General features: G+C 35.0%; 3 protein-coding genes across 4 annotated transcripts; 2 read left to right on the top strand and 1 right to left on the bottom strand.

The window, feature by feature from the left end:
* Positions 1 to 904: 904 nt before the first annotated feature.
* LOC108999220 (aldehyde dehydrogenase family 2 member B4, mitochondrial) lies at positions 905 to 7,429 on the top strand. Of its 2 annotated transcripts, none has more exons than XM_018976048.2 (11): positions 905 to 1,272; positions 2,041 to 2,175; positions 2,371 to 2,513; positions 2,632 to 2,785; positions 2,878 to 3,107; positions 3,194 to 3,283; positions 4,211 to 4,384; positions 4,467 to 4,604; positions 6,342 to 6,479; positions 6,570 to 6,631; positions 6,878 to 7,429. In XM_018976048.2, the coding sequence occupies exons 1-11, from the start codon at positions 1,194 to 1,196 to the stop codon at positions 7,149 to 7,151; spliced, it is 1,617 nt and encodes a 538-aa protein (XP_018831593.1). In that variant the 5' UTR covers positions 905 to 1,193; the 3' UTR covers positions 7,152 to 7,429. The 2 variants fall into 2 exon arrangements, with proteins under 2 accessions (XP_018831593.1, XP_018831594.1); XM_018976049.2 differs by lacking the exon at positions 905 to 1,272 and adding an exon at positions 1,473 to 1,800.
* Positions 7,430 to 9,663: 2,234 nt separating this feature from the next.
* LOC108999270 (protein DSS1 HOMOLOG ON CHROMOSOME V-like) lies at positions 9,664 to 13,504 on the top strand. Its single transcript, XM_018976138.2, has 3 exons — positions 9,664 to 9,753; positions 9,877 to 9,989; positions 13,217 to 13,504. Exons 2-3 carry the CDS (start codon positions 9,899 to 9,901, stop codon positions 13,348 to 13,350), a joined length of 225 nt encoding a protein of 74 aa, XP_018831683.1. The 5' UTR covers positions 9,664 to 9,753; positions 9,877 to 9,898; the 3' UTR covers positions 13,351 to 13,504.
* Positions 13,505 to 15,058: 1,554 nt separating this feature from the next.
* On the bottom strand, positions 15,059 to 15,713 carry LOC108999158 (RING-H2 finger protein ATL56-like). The gene has a single exon (XM_018975953.2). The coding sequence runs from the start codon at positions 15,658 to 15,660 to the stop codon at positions 15,256 to 15,258; it is 405 nt and encodes a 134-aa protein (XP_018831498.1). The 5' UTR covers positions 15,661 to 15,713; the 3' UTR covers positions 15,059 to 15,255.
* Between the last annotated feature and the right edge of the window lie 2,517 nt (positions 15,714 to 18,230).

The following is an 18,230-nucleotide window of genomic DNA, read 5'->3' as shown; positions in this document are numbered from 1 at the left end:
ACTCATACAATTCAGCAATTGCCAGAGGTCGATCCATACATACTCATATAATAAGCATGACCATAACAACACATAACAGCACATTCACAAGATTCCAGCTTTATACAGTCCCATGTATGCAGTACCAGTCCCACCATCACCACATTATCACAAAATATAACATCAACGTATATGCAGTCCCCAATTTCACCCAACACAATACATTAATTGCTCAAGGTAGAGTAAAAATGGCAACAGAGCTTTTTAAAGCCATTTTTCATTTCCTACAGGCATTTCAATCCAACAAAACATGGTACTAAACAAACATGTCTCCCATTATTTATGTTACTACTGACTTCTTTGGGCTTTGCAACAACGTTTTTTTTTTCCAATAAAGAAATACGTGAAAGAAAAGTGGGAGACATTGGTAAAGAGATTAGGCCAAAAACATTGAATACACCAAACACTTTGATCATCACTCTCCCATAGCTGTAAGTGCACAATAAACAAATGCAAAGCAATTTGTTTTTAAAGGTAAAGTGAGAGTCACGTTCATACCAGTTTCCTAGAATTACATTCGTGTCAATTTGTTCTTTTGCCTGGCAAACCGAAACACTCTGCTCTGTTTTTCCAGAAATGATAGATGTCACAGATAAGAACAGATGGGATAAAAAAGCTTTGGTGGGGAAAAAAAAGAAGAGGATAAGAAAGCAAGATTGGACAAAATAGCATGCACGTGTCCAAGATAGCGAGGGAATACAGTATTGCCCTCGTTGGCGAGAATAGCTATGGTTAGCAAACAATGGAAGTAACCTGTTCTTTAATATAGGGAAGAAAAGATTATAAAAAAACTAAACTTGTTCGGTGTAGAGAGACGCCGTTCTCTATTTTTTTTTTTTCATAAAAAAAGTTTCTGTGATAAAGTAGAGGGCCTCGAGGCTGTCACTTCTGGGTGCCCATACTTAATCATATTGAAAAGTCCAGATGATAATGATATCTAATCTGATTTTATTCACTTCTTTTAATTTAAGTTATTTCTACCCAATTATCGCGGATGCTATGGCACCTTAAAAGTCACGATCACATCTCAAACGCAGATAGAGTGTGCGTGTGTAAACGTGCTTACGCTCCAGCTTTAGCCTCAGACAGGGCAGTGGGCACTCTGTTTTGACATAAAAAAAGAGAGAAGCACTTCCGAGATAATTTCTGTGGCCATGGCTGCTCGCAGGCTCTCCTCGCTTCTGTCTCGCTCTCTGTCTGTTTCTGGGTCTGCTTCTCTGCTTTTGTCTCGAGGTGACGGCTCATACCATGCTCTTCTTGATGGGGGTTTCTTCTTTTTAACTGCTGATGAGGATGGAGATTATGTGTTTACTATCATTCTGCTGGTTTTTTTTTTTTCCTCTCTGTTTCATTTGGTTTTACTTGCACGAGTGATACCATCTTTTCGTCTTCATGATTTGTTTTTGGAGTCTAGATTTTTGTTCATTCTTCATAAAGTTTTGCTTTGAATTTTGACAGTTACAGCTTTACTGTATATACTCTGTATATATGTGTCAGTGTGAAAATACAGGCAAAAAGAAGAATATACAGATTTTGAATCAGATGCTCCCGTTTGCCCTTTTAAACCCCTTTCATTTTTAAGGACTGAGAGAAACAGATTTACAACTGTGACCTGGCATAAATGTTTGTTGTAGTTGGGGTGATGATGATGAAGGAAGATCCATCGAGGAGTAGACTCGAAAAGCCTGATGTTTTTAGTGATGAGGTCCTTATTTGGAGGTTATTTAGAATCATTGAAGAAACCCAATTACCATTCAACTGGTAAAGTGCGCCTTCTAGAAGCAGGAAAAGATTTAAGGAAATATCCAGCTTTGTGCTGACTTGAAATAATTACATTCAACTTGCCCAAAAGAAGAAATAATCAGATTCCACAATTTCAGGCCAAATTGTGAAATGATCCTGTTCCATGCTATTTCTTTTTCTTGCCTGTATTTTAGTTTCAATTCTTACATCTCTTACGAAACGTAGATGATGAAGTTATTTTGTAAATATGATCTCCAGGAACAACTTCTTGCCATGGGAGAAGCATCAGCAGGTTTAGCACTGCTTCAGTCGCCGAGGAATTAATCACTCCCCCTGTTCAAATAACTTATACCCAGAATCTGATTAATGGGCAATTTGTTGATGCTGCATCAGGTAACATTTTCTCCATCAAACAAGACCAATAGATTTCTCTCGCCCTCCCTCTCTCTCTCTCTCTCTCTCTCTCTCTCTCTCTCTCTCTCTCTCTCTCTCTCTCATGGAGCACTTTTACCAATTGATATCTTTCAATATGTCTGTTATTGATGATGTATATATAATGGAACTTACCGAACTTTCTGTTGGTCTCAGGAAAAAACTTTCCAACATATGACCCTCGTACTGGGGAAGTGATTGCGCATGTTGCTGAAGGTGATGCTGAAGATATCAACCGTGCTGTAGCTGCTGCACGGAAGGCATTTGATGAGGGACCGTGGCCAAAGATGACAGCTTATGTAAAATGAACTTTCCTCCTCCTGCTTTGCTGTTTCTACTCAATTAGTGTGTGCATGATCCGAATACAGACGAATTCTATCAAATTTTGACACGTTTGCACAAATATGTTCTTTTCAGGAAAGATCACGGATATTGTTGCGATTTGCTGATTTGGTTGAGAAAAACACTGAAGAGCTTGCAGCTCTAGAGTCATGGAACAATGGGAAGCCTTATGAACAGGCTGCACAAGCTGAATTGCCAATGCTTGCTCGTCTATTTCGCTACTATGCTGGTGAGACTACTAAAGTTAATTGAATGCTATCTACTGTTTGTGGTGTAGCATGCGTCGTGTTGTTCTAATGCTTTGCTGTACAAATTATTCAGGCTGGGCAGATAAAATCCATGGACTAACAGTTCCGGCTGATGGAGATTATCATGTGCAAACGTTGCATGAACCAATTGGAGTTGCAGGACAAATCATTCCCTGGAACTTTCCTCTTCTCATGTTTGCTTGGAAAGTTGGGCCTGCTCTAGCATGTGGTAATACTGTAGTCCTGAAGACAGCAGAGCAAACACCTTTGACTGCTCTCTATGCGGCAAAGCTGTTCCATGAGGTATGTTTATTGAGAGCAAATGCGTTTCGTTTCTTTACATTTCCTTGGTAATAAGCTTGGTATTTATTATGCATCCTTTGTGACAGGCCGGTCTTCCTCCAGGCGTATTAAATATTGTTTCTGGCTTTGGTCCGACTGCTGGTGCAGCTCTTGCCAGCCATATGGATGTGGACAAGGTAAGTTGGGAGCAACAGTGTTCTACATGTTATAACTCACAGCCAGATCAATTTATATCTGATGAATCAATTATATTGAGAGTAGACTCACCTGTTCTTTGGAATAATTTTTTTATTCCTGCTGGTACCATTACTTTTAGTCTGTCAATCATAATAATAATAAAAAATATTGCCAGTCTACAAGGATGCTATCCGCATGTCTTGTACTACTTGTCATAGTCTTAATTTTTAAATTCTGCTGATTTGGCAATACTAAGGACTTGTTTGGACACTAAGAGTATCTTAGAATTGGAATAATTTTTTTATTCCTGCTGGCATCCATTACTTATAGTCTGTCAATCATAATAATAATAAAAAATATTGCCAGTCTACAAGGATGCTATCCCGCATGTCTTGTACTACTTGTCATGGTCTTAATTTTTAAATTCTGCTGATTTGGCAATACTAAGGACTTGTTTGGACACTAAGAGTATCTTAGAATTTTGAAAATAATAGTGAAATAGTTTGTGACTAGTAGTGAAATGGTTCGAGTTAAGATGTTTTATTGGATTTTGGGAAAGGAGAGAGAAAAAGTTGAATAAAAATATTATAAAGTTCAAAAGTTGTTTGAATATAATTTTTGAATATAATTTTTGTTTTGAAATTTGAAAAAAATGTATTGATTTTTGTGTTTTGTTTGGAAGTTTGGAAAAGTTGTATTGGTTGTTGTGTTTGGATAATGATTAGGTAATGATTAGATGAAAAAGTTGAAAATTTGAAATTGAAATGTGTTTTGTGTTTTGTGTTTGAGTGATGTTTGGGAAGGAAATTATGATGAGTATTGAGAATTTCTCATCTCATCTCATCTCATTATCCAAACATGCCATAAACCATTAATCTTGCTTTGTACTTGTCCACCGCTTGAAACCATTAACAATGCCTTTGCAGCTAGCTTTCACGGGATCAACTGATACTGGAAAAATTGTACTTGAATTGGCTGCGAGAAGCAATCTTAAGCCTGTAACACTAGAGCTGGGAGGGAAGTCACCTTTCATAGTATGCGAGGATGCTGATATTGATAGGGCTGTGGAGCTTGCACACTTTGCTCTTTTCTTTAATCAGGTTTGTTCAAACAATTTTCCAAGAGTTGGATTTGTTGACTGTGAACACTTTAATTAATAGATAAATGCTATATTGTTTCCAGGGTCAATGTTGCTGTGCTGGTTCTCGTACATATGTACATGAACGAATCTATGATGAGTTCATAGAGAAATCAAAGGCACGTGCTACAAGACGTGTTGTAGGTGATCCCTTCAAGAAGGGTGTGGAACAAGGTCCTCAGGTACTGAGACATAAGGATCAACTCCAACAGATTCTGGTTTATCTATCTTAAACTGTCCTGTCTTTGACAGTTTAAAGTAAGACTAGTAAATTTCTTAAGCACCTTATTTATAGTTCAATTTGGTTTACAGTAAAGTACAACAGAGCTAGGGGGGAGAGGGGAGCATTTTTTAGGGTATCACTTAAAATTCCCGAAAACAAAAGTAACATAGAACTAAATAAGACTAGTAAACTTCTTAAGCTCCTTATTTATAGTTCAATATGGTTTAAAGTATAAGTACAACAGAGCTAGGGTGGAGAGGGGAGTAATTTTTAGAGTATCACTTTAACATTTTCCTAAAACAGAAGTAACATAGAACTCATAGAATTAAATAAATCTCTGGCTTTCCAATGAGATGTCAGATTTTTTTCTACCTTTGTTCTTTCAGCTTTTGGGATTGTGCACATAACAGAACTTGAAGGACTTACGAAACTAGTGGATTATGAATCCATGTGACTAACACATTTTTTTAAATGGATTTAAGACCATGATCAATTTCATCTTGCTCATAGTGCCTAAAAAATATTTTCATGTGAAAAATATTTTGTTGGCATATCCGTGTAGGGAAACTTCCGACGGTGCGGTACATGGGAACGGGGTTTACTCTACAGGGGTGGGTCCGAAGGGCCCTTTTTTGGAGAGGTTCCCCGACATAAAAAAAAAAATAATAATTTGTTGGCATATTTTGATGACAAAACTTAGTTCATTTGAGTTGTAATTATGTTGAGTTAAGTTGGGTTCAAGTTGGATTAAAATTTTAAGAACAAGAGATTTCACTAAACTCTTATGCGCCACCACATGGTCGAGTTAAGCTTGTATAGAGATCTCGCTAGACAACTTATGAGATGTTTGGTTGAGAAAAGGCTACATTTCGTTGTTCGCTAGACACGTATAGGTTGTATGGTCAAGCTTCCATGAGGCAGTTCGCTAGATGCTTGTGAGACATCCTGATAGAGCGAACTTACCTGGGTTTGGATTCTAAAAGGTTTCTGAGTCATGATTCACCTCTGATCGGAACCATATAAATATAAGGAGTTCTAACACGATTTTGGAGGTTGGAAGAGTATTTTTTCAGAAATTCATATTTACTTTATGTGAGAGAAAGCACTTTGTGAGATATAGAGCCTTAAATCTAAAATGGTTCTCTCTTCTTTACACAAACTACCACCCAGTTATTGTTGATCATTGCGTTCTTGGAGATTTCTGGTGAGTTTATGCTGGAGTTCCAGTGGTACATACAAGTTTGTTCGTGTAGTGGTGCTGCAGAAAAAATATAGAGTTCTGCATCTGCTGTGGGCAAAGATTGAGCAGGTCACTCGCTGGGATTAGTTTGGTGGTTGAGCTTACAAAGGTCTTGTGAGACCTTAAAGTGATTGTCATGTCTTTTCTCAATAAATAATGGTTTTATACATGGTGGTTGAGCACCTGGAGTGGTATTTCTTTTGAAGAACTCTTCAAAAGTTTTCCTTTTGTCTTTAAAGTTTTGGTGTTCTTTACTTTTCAGGTTTATTACTTTTGATCCTTGTTGATTTGTGGTTGCTTAGATATTTAGATCTGTTGATTATCAAAGTTAGTTATTATTTTGTTGTGTTTCGTTCAAACACCTATCAAGTAGTCCCCCTAGGTGTGTATTTGGGACCTGTTCCAGTGATTTTCAAACTCAAGTAATGCTGTTTCTGGATCTTGTGAAATTCACAGATTGATGCGGAGCAATTTGATAAAGTCCTTAGGTACATAAGATCTGGAATCCAAAGCAATGCCACCCTTGAATGTGGAGGTGACAGATTAGGCTCCAAAGGCTACTTTATTCAGCCCACTGTCTTCTCCAATGTCCAGGTACCAACAATTCGATTCCAGTAATGGCTTTAACCATTATATGTGAAGTATTATATGGTGTAACATGAATTTGATATTTCCATCTTTCAGGATGATATGTTGATAGCAAAGGATGAGATCTTTGGCCCAGTGCAATCCATCTTGAAATTCAAGTGAGTTAAACCTTCCTTCGATTTAAGCACTTCCATTTTCCCAAAATTATTTTATCCTATTTTAATGGATGCTTTCGAAGAAAGATATGTCCAACTGCTAGTGCTACATAATTACATTTCGAACACCATGTAAAAGAAGACCAATAACCAGTCGCTTCATGCACATAGCAACTGAAAAGAATAACTGTCTTTATTTGTGCTCGCTCATACCTGAAAGTCTCCTCAATGTTTTGGGTTCTTAACCAGGGATATTGATGACGTAATACGAAGGGCAAATACAACGCGCTATGGTCTAGCTGCAGGAGTATTTACAAGAAGCTTGGACACTGCTAACACCTTGACCCGAGCACTAAGAGCTGGTACGATATGGGTTAATTGCTTCGATGTGTTTGATGCTGCAATTCCTTTTGGTGGGTACAAGATGAGTGGTATAGGCAGGGAGAAGGGAATCTACAGCCTTCACAACTACCTGCAAGTCAAGGCTGTTGTTACTCCTTTGAAGAAGGCAGCATGGTTGTAAGTAGTGTCTCAGTTCCACCATATTGTTGGTCTCACTTTTGGTGTTCTAAATAAGGACAGCATACAAGGTAGGCTTGTGGTTTAAGATGCACAGAAAGTAATAGCTTCCTCAAGAAAGCTTCTTGATGGTACTTAACTGCCCCAAGGTTACTTTTGCATCTTTACTGATACCTTTGTAGCGCTGCATTACAGTTTGAGTGATGATGTGTTTTGTTCACTACATGGTGTTGCACCTCTTTTCCGAATTAAATTTATGAAAAGGTAAAAACCTTTTTTCCACTGCGGCAATTGAATTGTGGCTATCAGCCATCTTATCTGTCACTTATATGCTGTTTTCTTGGGTGGGACTGCTTAACGAGGAAAATACCTGCCCACTGTTTTTCAACCTTGCCATTGGCATGGCTACAAAAGCTAAGAGTTAAAGATACCAGCATTCCTTTGCTCGCCCAAAGAACTGCTCGAATGAGCTGGATAACAGGGCCTGTTGCGCTAGATATTAGAAACGCCAAGGCCTTTAGTCTGGATGTCCACAATCGTGTACATACATATATATATATATATATATATATATATATAAATATATGTATGTATGTATGTATGTATGTATAAAGAGTAAAAGAAAATGCAAACCAGAGGCTTCTTACATGAAGAGCGAGAATATAACAAAGCCGCTAACAAAAACCTAAGACATTCAATTCAGAACTTCCAAACATTTGAAATTTTTACAAGAAACAAGTGGGAAAAAGAGAATCATGGCCATTGGCTCCAACTCTATAGGACTTCTCATTTTCTAAGGGTCTATAGATAAAGTGAGAATCTCATATCATTTTACAACTTGTCAAATCGTCGATTGTCTCAAAAGTTTAAGTTGATGGAAAGATATAGGTTTTATTATTTATTTTATATCTTAACACTCTCTCTCACACCCACTCTCACATGTGGGTGAGTGACTCAACACGTGAAATATTTAATTAAATAATATAGAGTGTAAAATTAGGATTTGAATTTATTACTTCTATTTTGATATCATATAAAATTATCAATTGTCTCAAAAATTTAAACCGATAAAAAGAGATAAATTTTATTATTTATTTTATATCTTAACACAATTACACAAAAAACAAAGGGAGAATCTTCTTTTGCTCATCATGCATAAAAACTAAAAAGAAAATGCAAAGCCCTTTCATTTGGATATTGGAATTATGGTTGGAGGAGGCTTGTTTTGAAAATTAGACTAAAAGCCTGATCGTCTCAATCATCAAACAGTGACTGGCTGAACTACTCCATTAATATGTGAAGTATGAACCCATTTTCCATTCATATTGACTCCAAGCAATGATATTTAGCAAGAACAAGTGCTTGCTATTTGTCATCAAATGGTTGGTCCACGTCAAAAAAGGCCTTCCATCTGGTACTCAAAAGTCATGCTTTGTTCAAATGGTAAAAGTTGGCGGCTCTTAGGAAGGATTTGGATGATATGAATTTGAAAAGCTAAGTATTAGATTTAGCATTTCTTAACGTTTGGTTACACAAAATTACTCATCTCATATAATTATTATAATTTTTTTAAATTTTACATAAAATATAATAAATAATTCAATTTTTTCAAATCTCAAAATTAAAATAATATTAAAAAATAATATTATAATAATATTTTATTCAATTATCAATAAAACATCTCGTCTCATCTTATCTCATCTAAACTGTGTAACCAAATGAAGTACTAACTAATATAAGTTATATATAAGTTATACAATATGATATCATGAAAGTTGTAAGCAAAATTTTAAGTATTTATTTAAAATATATATATATATATATATAATATTCATCCATCCGAACATGCTTAAGCCACGTCATGGTTGTAATAGATTATTAATACAAGTTATTATTCTTTATATAACAGAAAAATCATGTTTGTTTGTGGTTTTAGAAAATCATTTTTTCTTTTCACTTTTAGAAACTGTTTTGGATCAAACCTTTAAATTAGAAAGATCAAGATTTGATAAAAGACTTTAGGCTAAATTTTTTAGTGTTATAAAAAAAAAAAAAAAACACTTTGTATTTCCTAGTCATATTTTAATTAGGTTTTTCAAAGGAATTCGTGTGTTTTTTCAAACTTATTAGAGTTCGAAAATTATTTTGAATTTTTTGTAAAATAAAAAACTTTTTGACCTTTGTTTAAGATAGAAAAGGGATTTTTAGACCTTTTTAAAAAAACTTTTGATAGAAAATTCTTCCCAATATTGATTTGCCTGTTTGATTAGTCCTATATAAAACCAGCTAATGTCCATCAACTTTGGGTTGGGCTTATGGGCCCTATTGGGCCTACCAATTTCATCGTGTAAATTCGGGATTTCAGAATGATTTTGGGTGACCGACTTGCCTTTACTCTTTAGTGGACCGTGGGAAGGCGATAAACGAGTCAACGACATCCAGCACCCTGTCGATTCAAATCCAACGGTGTAAAACGAAAAGGCCTTTTCTCTACCAAAACGACGCCGCCTCACCGACTTCGTCTTGGTTAAATTCCTTGCTCTCTACGTTGGCTCTGGTGCGCTCTCTCTCTCTCTCTCGATTCGAAATATTAGGGCTTTTCTCAGGTTTCTCCTTAACTCCCTCGGAATTGCGGCAAATTTCTGAGTTCTTCTTTGTTTTGTGTAAACCTGTATGTGTGTAAGCAAAAGTTTTTATTTTATTTTATGTGAAACTGGTTTTTGCCGCAGGCACTAGTGTGAGCTTTTTGCAATGGCGACGGAGCCCAAGGAAGCAACTGAGGATGCGAAGATCGATTTGTTTGAGGACGACGATGAGTTCGAAGAGTTCGAGATCAATGAAGGTAAAATAAGAAGCAAAAGAGTTTAATACCTTTTTTCCCACTAAAAAGGTATTAATTCTGGATGCTAGTTATGTTTTAATTCGGGATGTGTTCATATATGATGTATATTAAAACCATTAATTCTGTTGGATGCTTGATGTTTAGGTCAAATAGGTATCAAGGGCGGAGAAGTTGATTGTTCTTTGATTTTTCTGTGGTCATTTGAATTGATTTTTGGTTAGCAATTGATAGAAAGCATAAGATATAAAAGAAGCTGAGATAGAAAAGAGAGGAGGATAATGAGGGAGAGAGAATTTGTGGGAAACATACATCTTTACTGTTCAGAGTTGTAATTGAATACAAAGTATATGTCCCTATTTATAAGGAAATTACATGGAAATTAGGTAAGGTAAATGTTCTGATTTTCGTAATGATAAGAACTTTTACCTTACCTCATGTCTATGTAATTTCCCTACCTCACCTACCTGTGGGTAGCCCAAGTGGTAAGGGCAAACTTGTGTGTATGTGCCACATGTCATAGGTTCGATTCCCCCTGGGATCAAACTGCGATTTAAGTGGGAGGTCATGGCAGTGGATTGCTGTGTTAGTGTCCCCGGAGATTTAGGTTCCATGGCCGAGTCCTAAGGGCTCTACTGTGGGGTGGTTCCCCTGTCATAAAAAAAAAACAAAAAGCAAATAGGTACATATGCTTTGTATTCAATCATAATTGAGAACAGTAAAGATGTAGTCCGCAAAGGTTCTTTCCCTCATTCTCCTTCTCACTTCTCTATCTCAATTTATGTTGTATTTTATATTTTCGATCATGGTATCAGAGCCCTTGGCTATTGCCAAGCTAGATTTTGTGGAATATTTCACTTTTTGTTCAGTCCTTCCACTACCTTTACCTCTTTCATTGCCATTCGACCATATTTTTTTTCTCAAATCGACACTTTAGAGCATATTTATTAGCTATGGGCCTTTAACATTGGGTTCTTTGTTAGTCTGATTATTCTTTAAGGTCTGTTGTGACCATTGTTTGAAGCCCTAGACCCGTTTTGGCCTTTTGTTTTTTGTCCTATAGTTGAACAAGGCTATCTTTAGCCCATTGTTGGCTCAATCAATCGGCTTACTGTTAGCCCTTTGTTGGCTTTGGCCAATTATCAACATATTATAGGTCACAACTCCAGATTTAATGTTCTAGCTGCGGTCACTTCATCACCATCACCACTTTCTTCAACAATCAATCAACATATGTGAAAGCTACACTCAAATTTTAAAGTCAAGATTTCAAAATTCTTGACCTTGAGTTTGAGGGGATGTTAGAGATAATATCATATGATCCTAATAAAGTGATTTTATATTCATAATATCAAATTATGTGATTTGATTTTCGTAATCCTTGTCTTGTGTAAAGCTGAAGCCACATTTGTCCCTGTCAGGAAATTCCATTTTAGGTGGCATGGGTCGGGTCCCATTTTGATTGGACTGGTGCTGATACTATTTGTAACTATCCAAGGAAAGCTCAAGCCACATTTGGGCTTGCACTTTAAAAGACTATTCAAGGTTACAATTGGAGCCCCTTGGAATCATTATAAAGAGTGGGAATTTTGCCCTCCACTAATGTGGGATCCCATTTACTACTTTATACCAGTGTTGTTAAAAGCGCTAGGCGCACTTAAGCACACAAGCCACCTAGAGCCTAGGCGCAAAGCAAGCGCGAGCTTGAGCAAAGTAAAGCGCACATAATATAAAAAAATGATAAAATACAATAAAAATGGTTTTAAAGCAGCAATATAATAATATATTTAGTATATTAACTCCTTTTTTTAGAGTATTACGCAACATAACAAAAACTTATCAACTAATTATATAAAATTCGAACATAAAAGTTAATATACTTCTCTTGTGGCTAACAAAGGAACAAAGCAAGCTGTTACATTTGTGGGTTTGATCTCTTAGTGCTAAGATTCTACTCTATTTTTTTAAATGAGGTGGAGCCTGTTGGGACTTGAGAGTTTAACAACAATCTGTAAACTAGTTAGAATTGTGATTTCATTGTAATCCTTACATAATGTTCGGCCCACCGCTAGATAAAAGAAAATAATATATTAGAATCTCATCTTTTTCAGTTTTTAAGTAATGAAGGAGAGGAAAATATGTCAATGTTCCACTTGGATTCCCTGGAACTTCCTACTTGTGTTCACAAATTTGTGTTCTGTTTAGTTCACTGCTGGAGTGATGCATGTGCTACGTTTCTTGACACCCACAAGAATAGGAGAGTGAGAGATTTTGGGTTGGTTTTTGTGGGTCAAAGAAAACTCGCCACAAAAGATGCATTTTTTGGTAACCTCGCAAACTTTGTGAGAAAGAGGATATGGGCATTTGACGGTTGGTACTTATTTCTGGGATAATAGGTACCAAACTACAATTTTAAGCAGGTTGATGATTAGCAAAGCTTGATGTACATAGGTGCAATAAGGGGCTGCCTTAATATAATTTAGATTACGGTTTTGGTAGATACAGATGGATACAATCCTTTTCAAAATTTTGCTTGGATTGCTGACAAAGCACAAATAACAATGCTCGAAATGACTTTCATTATCCTATATGAACATCTTGGTAACATTCTTCTCTTCTCACGTATTGTATGGTGTTACAAAGAACAGGAGTGTAGCTGGGGTAAGGGGGTCCAAGACCACCCTAGATCTAACATATAGTGGTGCCTTTTGGAATTTTCTTGTTCTTCGTTGGTTCAGTTGATGGAGTGGTTTTTGTTGATAAAATTTAGGGACCTGAGATTATGATTATTGGTGAAAAGTGAAAATTCTGGGCTTTTGAGATGAATTATATGTTATATGCACCGGACTAACAGATTATTGCATCCACCAATTCTGCCCCCTCACCCGGGTCCAGCCCAGTCTCACCCCTGATTACTAGACTTTGACAATGCTCTACTTCTTTTGTTCTGCTACTTAAAATTTGCAAGATTTGTGTTGAATTTACTATAGGCACCTCTCGTACAAGCATTGAATTTTGTGGTGCATATTTTGTTGTCAATATATTCATTCTGGATTTTCCTTGTCCTGGTATTCTATTGGGATCACTGCATTCTTCGGCCTGTGTACCACCAGCAGATGAGAATATTATTTTGATGAGTACCAGCGGATGAGAACTTGTCAGTTTGCCTCCTTTCTGACTTACTTTTTCTTGGTTTTTTTCTCTCCTAACTACACCATGACACATAACAGAGTGGGAAGACAAGGAGGAAGGGAAAGACGTGACACAGCAGTGGGAAGATGATTGGGATGATGATGATGTCAATGATGACTTCTCTCTGCAGCTGAGGAGGGAACTGGAGAACAATACGGAGAAGAAGAACTAAGCTAAAAAAATTTTAGATTCATCATTTTCTCGTCTTTATTCTCTGCTCTGGCGCTTGCGCTTTTTTATGAGCTCTACATGCTGTATGAAGCTTAATCAGTGAACTTTTGTATGAGATCATTTGCTTTGATATAAATAGGGATTTTAATTCTCCAGGTCGGTCCAACTAATATCCATGCAAGTTGCTGTGCTTGCAGAAAAGGTGCATCCCCCCCCACCTTTCGAGGAGTATAATGTTAGTATAGTGCAGAGGCTTACCATAATTACAAGAATAGAGATTCTCTACAATTTTTTTTTATTAAATTGGATGATGTAATTCTGGAAAAAAAAATGGGAAATTTACAATATTTTCTATTTTTAATATTCTCGTTTAGGATTTAAAAGAAAGACATGAATACTAATGGACAATACAAGTCTCACACTTAAGCAATGTGAGACTCTTGTTTTGTCTTGATATGCATTAACAAATTTAAAATTACATAGTTTTTAAATTATAGTCATATTTACAAATTTAAATTTATAATTTGTCAAAATGTGTTTTTGATCATTTTTAAATCTAGGAATAAGTTTTGGACCTACCGGATTGTAATCTATTATTAAAGTAGGCGAGAGGTGAGATGGATTGAAGTTGGGGGGGGGGTACCTTGTCCCGTAAGGTGCACCCCTAATTTTAGATTAGAAAGGGGACTTTTGCAAGTGGTTTATGTATATTCATAGATATGAATCTTCTTTATAGATAAGCTTCTGTTTAAATTAACTTAAAATCTGTGCACTCTCAAGATTAGTTGAAATTTTGTCCCGTATACTCGGTGCCGATAAAAAAGAAAATAATCTAGAAGCCAGAGATAGAACAGTAAAAAAGTTGGAAAAAATTGACAGGGGCTTAAGTTTTGTGCTGGTTCTATGATGATAGTTGCTTTTTGGAGTTTATCAACAACGTGTTTCTGCTTATGGATAAGCCCTGGTTTACGAAAACGCGTTTCTAGAGCCTTTCACATATTACTTCCGCTTCTCTTCAAACAGGTCTTACGCGTTTCACGTTCGGTATTGCCAAATTCCTCTACTTTTTTATACGCCAAAAACATTTATATTAAAAATTTAAGTCTTATAGGTCACTTTTCTTGTGATAGCGAAATGTATTAAGAATTAATTAAGACTGTTACGTCATCCATTTTGTACTCAGTTTTCAATTCTCATTTATTGTTTTCCAATTGATATCTCTACTCTTTTTAATATTCGGGTTGTCACTTGTTAAGCTAACTTAACATGAACCCGACACCAAATTAGTGAGTTAGGATTTAGAGTCTCATTCGTTTAGATTAATAGATCGTCGTTTTAGGTTCATTTGTATAAGACTTGACTCGACTCTACTCGATCTAAAATCAATTCAATATATTTAGAGATATAATTTTTATCTAACATGAATTGTTAAATGAGAGTTGAGAGGTTTGATCTATTTAATTAAATGGATTGAATTACAGTGGACTCATATACAAGTTGAATCTAACTTGACATGATCCAAACTCAATACAACAACACAAATTGTCATCCTTTTTTAGAAAATATGCTAAATATGGAAAGAAAAGCCAGATTCCATTTGAAACTGAAGTTGGTCTTGATTCTGCTTCAGACAATGATAAAGCAAATTCTGTAAAATGACTTGTATTAGTTAAAAAAAAAACATAAAAGGAAAGAAGAGCAGGGGGCTAAGTAGACCACATGACCTGTTCTATGTATTCTGTTTGAATGGGCAAATATAAACAATAATCCCACTTTCATAGATTTTGAAACATTGAGGGACAATAAACTCAGTAGCTGCAGAAGTAGATAAACGCACTTGAGCTGTACAAAGGAACTTTCTTCTTTCTTCTATGTCAATTCAACTCGAAATGCTGCTTTCCTCTCTTCAAACCACTTCATCTTGAGAGGTAGGATTGGCACAAGTTCGACAGATTGGACAAACTGGTGTCTTCAACACCCATGAATCTATGCACTGAACATGGAAGCTGTGTCTGCAATTTGGCAGTAATCTGCACTTATCACCCATCTTGAAGTTCTCCAGGCACACAGCACAATCAACTGAGCTAGTATTCCCTTTTTCTGCTACCTTGTACTCAAAGCAAGGAAGCCTTTTCAGATCATCGTTGGACATTGTTTTCTTCTCAGTGCTGATTGTAACCATAGTATGATTATGGTCATGATCACCTTGATTATTCCGTCTCCTATGAACTCTCCCAGCAATACAAACGTGTATTACTATCAATACAGCAATACCAGCAAACAATAGCATCACAGAGATGAAGATCTCCATTACCTTTAATATCTTTCCACAGAAGCAAAACAAGTTTGATTCTTCTCAGAACATTTGAGTTGGACGTCTACTCTCACGCCAAACACTTCCAAGTTCCCAATACCAAACTGGATTCTGTACTTTTCAAACACAGGGACCCAGAAACGCAGACGTGTCATGCATAAAAAAACACTGTTTCAATTGCGGCCCGGCTACTATTAACTCCTCCACTTATCATGAGATCGAAAAGCTGAAAACAGATATTTTGTGGGGTAAGAATTGGAAAAGTAGGCAGAAACCGAAGTCGCATTTGGCTACAGGTAACGAGCAGATGGATAGTAAAATGAAATGAGGTGTTCTTAACTAAATTGAATAAAATATTATTTTTTAATATTATTATTATTTTATAATTTAAAAAAATTGAATTGTTTATTATATTTTATGTAAAAATTTAAAAAAATTATAATGATAAGATGAGATGAGATCGTTTTTCTTTCCAAATAAGTTAGGACTCGTTTGTTTTCGGAGATGAGATGAGTTGAGATTAAAGTTAAAAAGTTAAATAAAATATTGTTAGAATATATTTTTTAATATTATTTTTTGTTTTGAAATTTGAACAAGTTGAATTGTTTATTTTATTTTATATTAGAAGTTGAAAAAGTTGTAATGATTAGATTAGATGAAATAAGATGTTTTTCGAAAACAAACGAGGCCTAAGTTTGTCACGATCAAGTAAGTTTAATTCCATTTGTAATTTGGATGTTAATGCGGAAAATTTAATCACTAAACTACAGAACTTGGAGTATTAGGAGTTTAGTGTACCTTAGGCAGTCCACATAGTTTGTGGTTAAAATGATTTTAAAGAGTTTAATTCACTAATGCCTTTTTCTTTCATTAATTTAGGTCAACCACTGAGAGACCTAATATAAGTAAATTATTTAGGTGGCAATAGTAGTTTACTATTTTCTTTTCATTTTTTTTTTCTCGGCAATATTTTCTTTTCGTTTGATGGTAATTACTATTTTTCCACATATATATATATTTTTATTAAAAAAGAGAGATGATATATTTACTATATTCTTATTTCACTTTCATCATATTTTTTTAAATGTGATCCTTTTTTTTATTATTATTTTGGGATATTAAAAAAAAAAAAAAAACAACTCAACGATTAGTAAATGGTGCCACCTCATCGTGATAAAATAAAATGAAATGATAGCACAATATGTAGAATTTTTGGTGTGTTTTTGTAATATCTGTGACTGAGTTGGGCAATTGGTACCAGAAAAGTTGGTAATGTGTCAATCTCAGTAGTCATGAATATGTTTGAAAATACAGGTCTCATAGCCTTAATATTCATTTGGGTCACTGTTTCACTTTATATATTTTCTTTCATAAATATTATTTATAATCGTGAATGTGCAAGTACTGCTTAATTTATTTTAAAAAATAATAAGTAAATATAAAACTCATATAAAAAAATTTTAATTTTTTAATAATAAATTTTAATTTTTTTCAAAATGATTATACGACGCTTGAGTATCCCACGACTGTATCTTGTATTACTAGTTTCCCTTTACTAATTTGACAATTAATAATGTCCGTTTAAGGTCTCGTTTGGAGTTTGGACTGAACTAAAATAAACTCAATTCAATCTAATTTTATACTGAATCTAACATCCAAACACCCAACTCACTAAACTCATATCAACTCAAAACTTTTTTACATGTAGCACACATAACTTTTTTCAACTTCTCATAAATATATTTAAACTCATCTTAACATTCAAACACATCTAAACTCATCTTAAGTGAGTTCCACTAAACTCACTCTACCATCTTAACGGACTACTATTAATAATAAGAGTAATGCTACATATAATCATGGAGTGCACAAGCGCCTTGCAGTCGCTTTGAAAAAGAGTGAGGTTTATTATTAAAAAATTAATTTCCTTTCATGTGGGTACTATATTTATTTACTTTTTTCAAAGCGACTATACGGCACTTGTACACTCACGATTGTAAATATCATCTTTTTAATAATAAAAAATTCAATTTATCTTAACTCAGCTTAACATTTAAACGGACTTTAGCCCAATAAAACTCTAATTCCTTTACCTTTTATCTCGAGATAAGCTCCAACCCATTTCAATCCATTACGCCCTTGGCCCAAATAAATCCTCCTTATTCAATTCAACGGGACATTTCAATTTTGGATGATGTAAGTTATAATTAATTATTTTTATTTTTATTTTTATTTTTAAATCTTATTATTCTCAATCACATCAATTAACGTGATACATTTTAACTTTTTAAGTACTAATTTAATTATTTAAAAAATCTGCTTATAATATTAGTGTGATTAAAGGATGACAAAATTCAAGATAAAGAATAATATATTTCAATCACAAAAAAATAAATATTGGAATTAACTATTCCTAATGGATTAGAACACCCCATGGGTATGGCTAATGTGAAGTGCCAAACCAAATATATTCTACATTTAGACAAAATCTTGATTCCATATAATAAATTAGGACTAGTTTAGTAATTCAGTGGGTTTTTTTTGTTACCTTTATGAAAATACAGGAA

The sequence above is a fragment of the Juglans regia genome, chromosome 2 (genome assembly GCF_001411555.2).
Source record: "Juglans regia cultivar Chandler chromosome 2, Walnut 2.0, whole genome shotgun sequence".
In the NCBI taxonomy this organism is placed as follows: Eukaryota; Viridiplantae; Streptophyta; class Magnoliopsida; order Fagales; family Juglandaceae; genus Juglans; species Juglans regia.
Note: the sequence above shows the minus strand (reverse complement) of the source record. Positions and strands in the feature narration are given on the sequence as shown.

What these genes read in the sequence shown, in the direction of transcription:
- LOC108999220 (XM_018976048.2), top strand. Translation starts at nt 1,194, where the DNA reads ATGGCTGCTCGCAGGCTCTCCTCGCTTCTGTCTCGCTCTCTGTCTGTT. An exon ending in GGCCAAAGATGACAGCTTAT is followed by an intron (nt 2,514 to 2,631) that starts GTAAAATGAACT and finishes TGTTCTTTTCAG; the next exon opens with GAAAGATCACGGATATTGTT. An exon ending in CAATCCATCTTGAAATTCAA is followed by an intron (nt 6,632 to 6,877) that starts GTGAGTTAAACC and finishes GTTCTTAACCAG; the next exon opens with GGATATTGATGACGTAATAC.
- LOC108999270 (XM_018976138.2), top strand. Translation starts at nt 9,899, where the DNA reads ATGGCGACGGAGCCCAAGGAAGCAACTGAGGATGCGAAGATCGATTTG. An exon ending in AGAGTTCGAGATCAATGAAG is followed by an intron (nt 9,990 to 13,216) that starts GTAAAATAAGAA and finishes GACACATAACAG; the next exon opens with AGTGGGAAGACAAGGAGGAA.
- LOC108999158 (XM_018975953.2), bottom strand. Translation starts at nt 15,660, where the DNA reads ATGGAGATCTTCATCTCTGTGATGCTATTGTTTGCTGGTATTGCTGTA.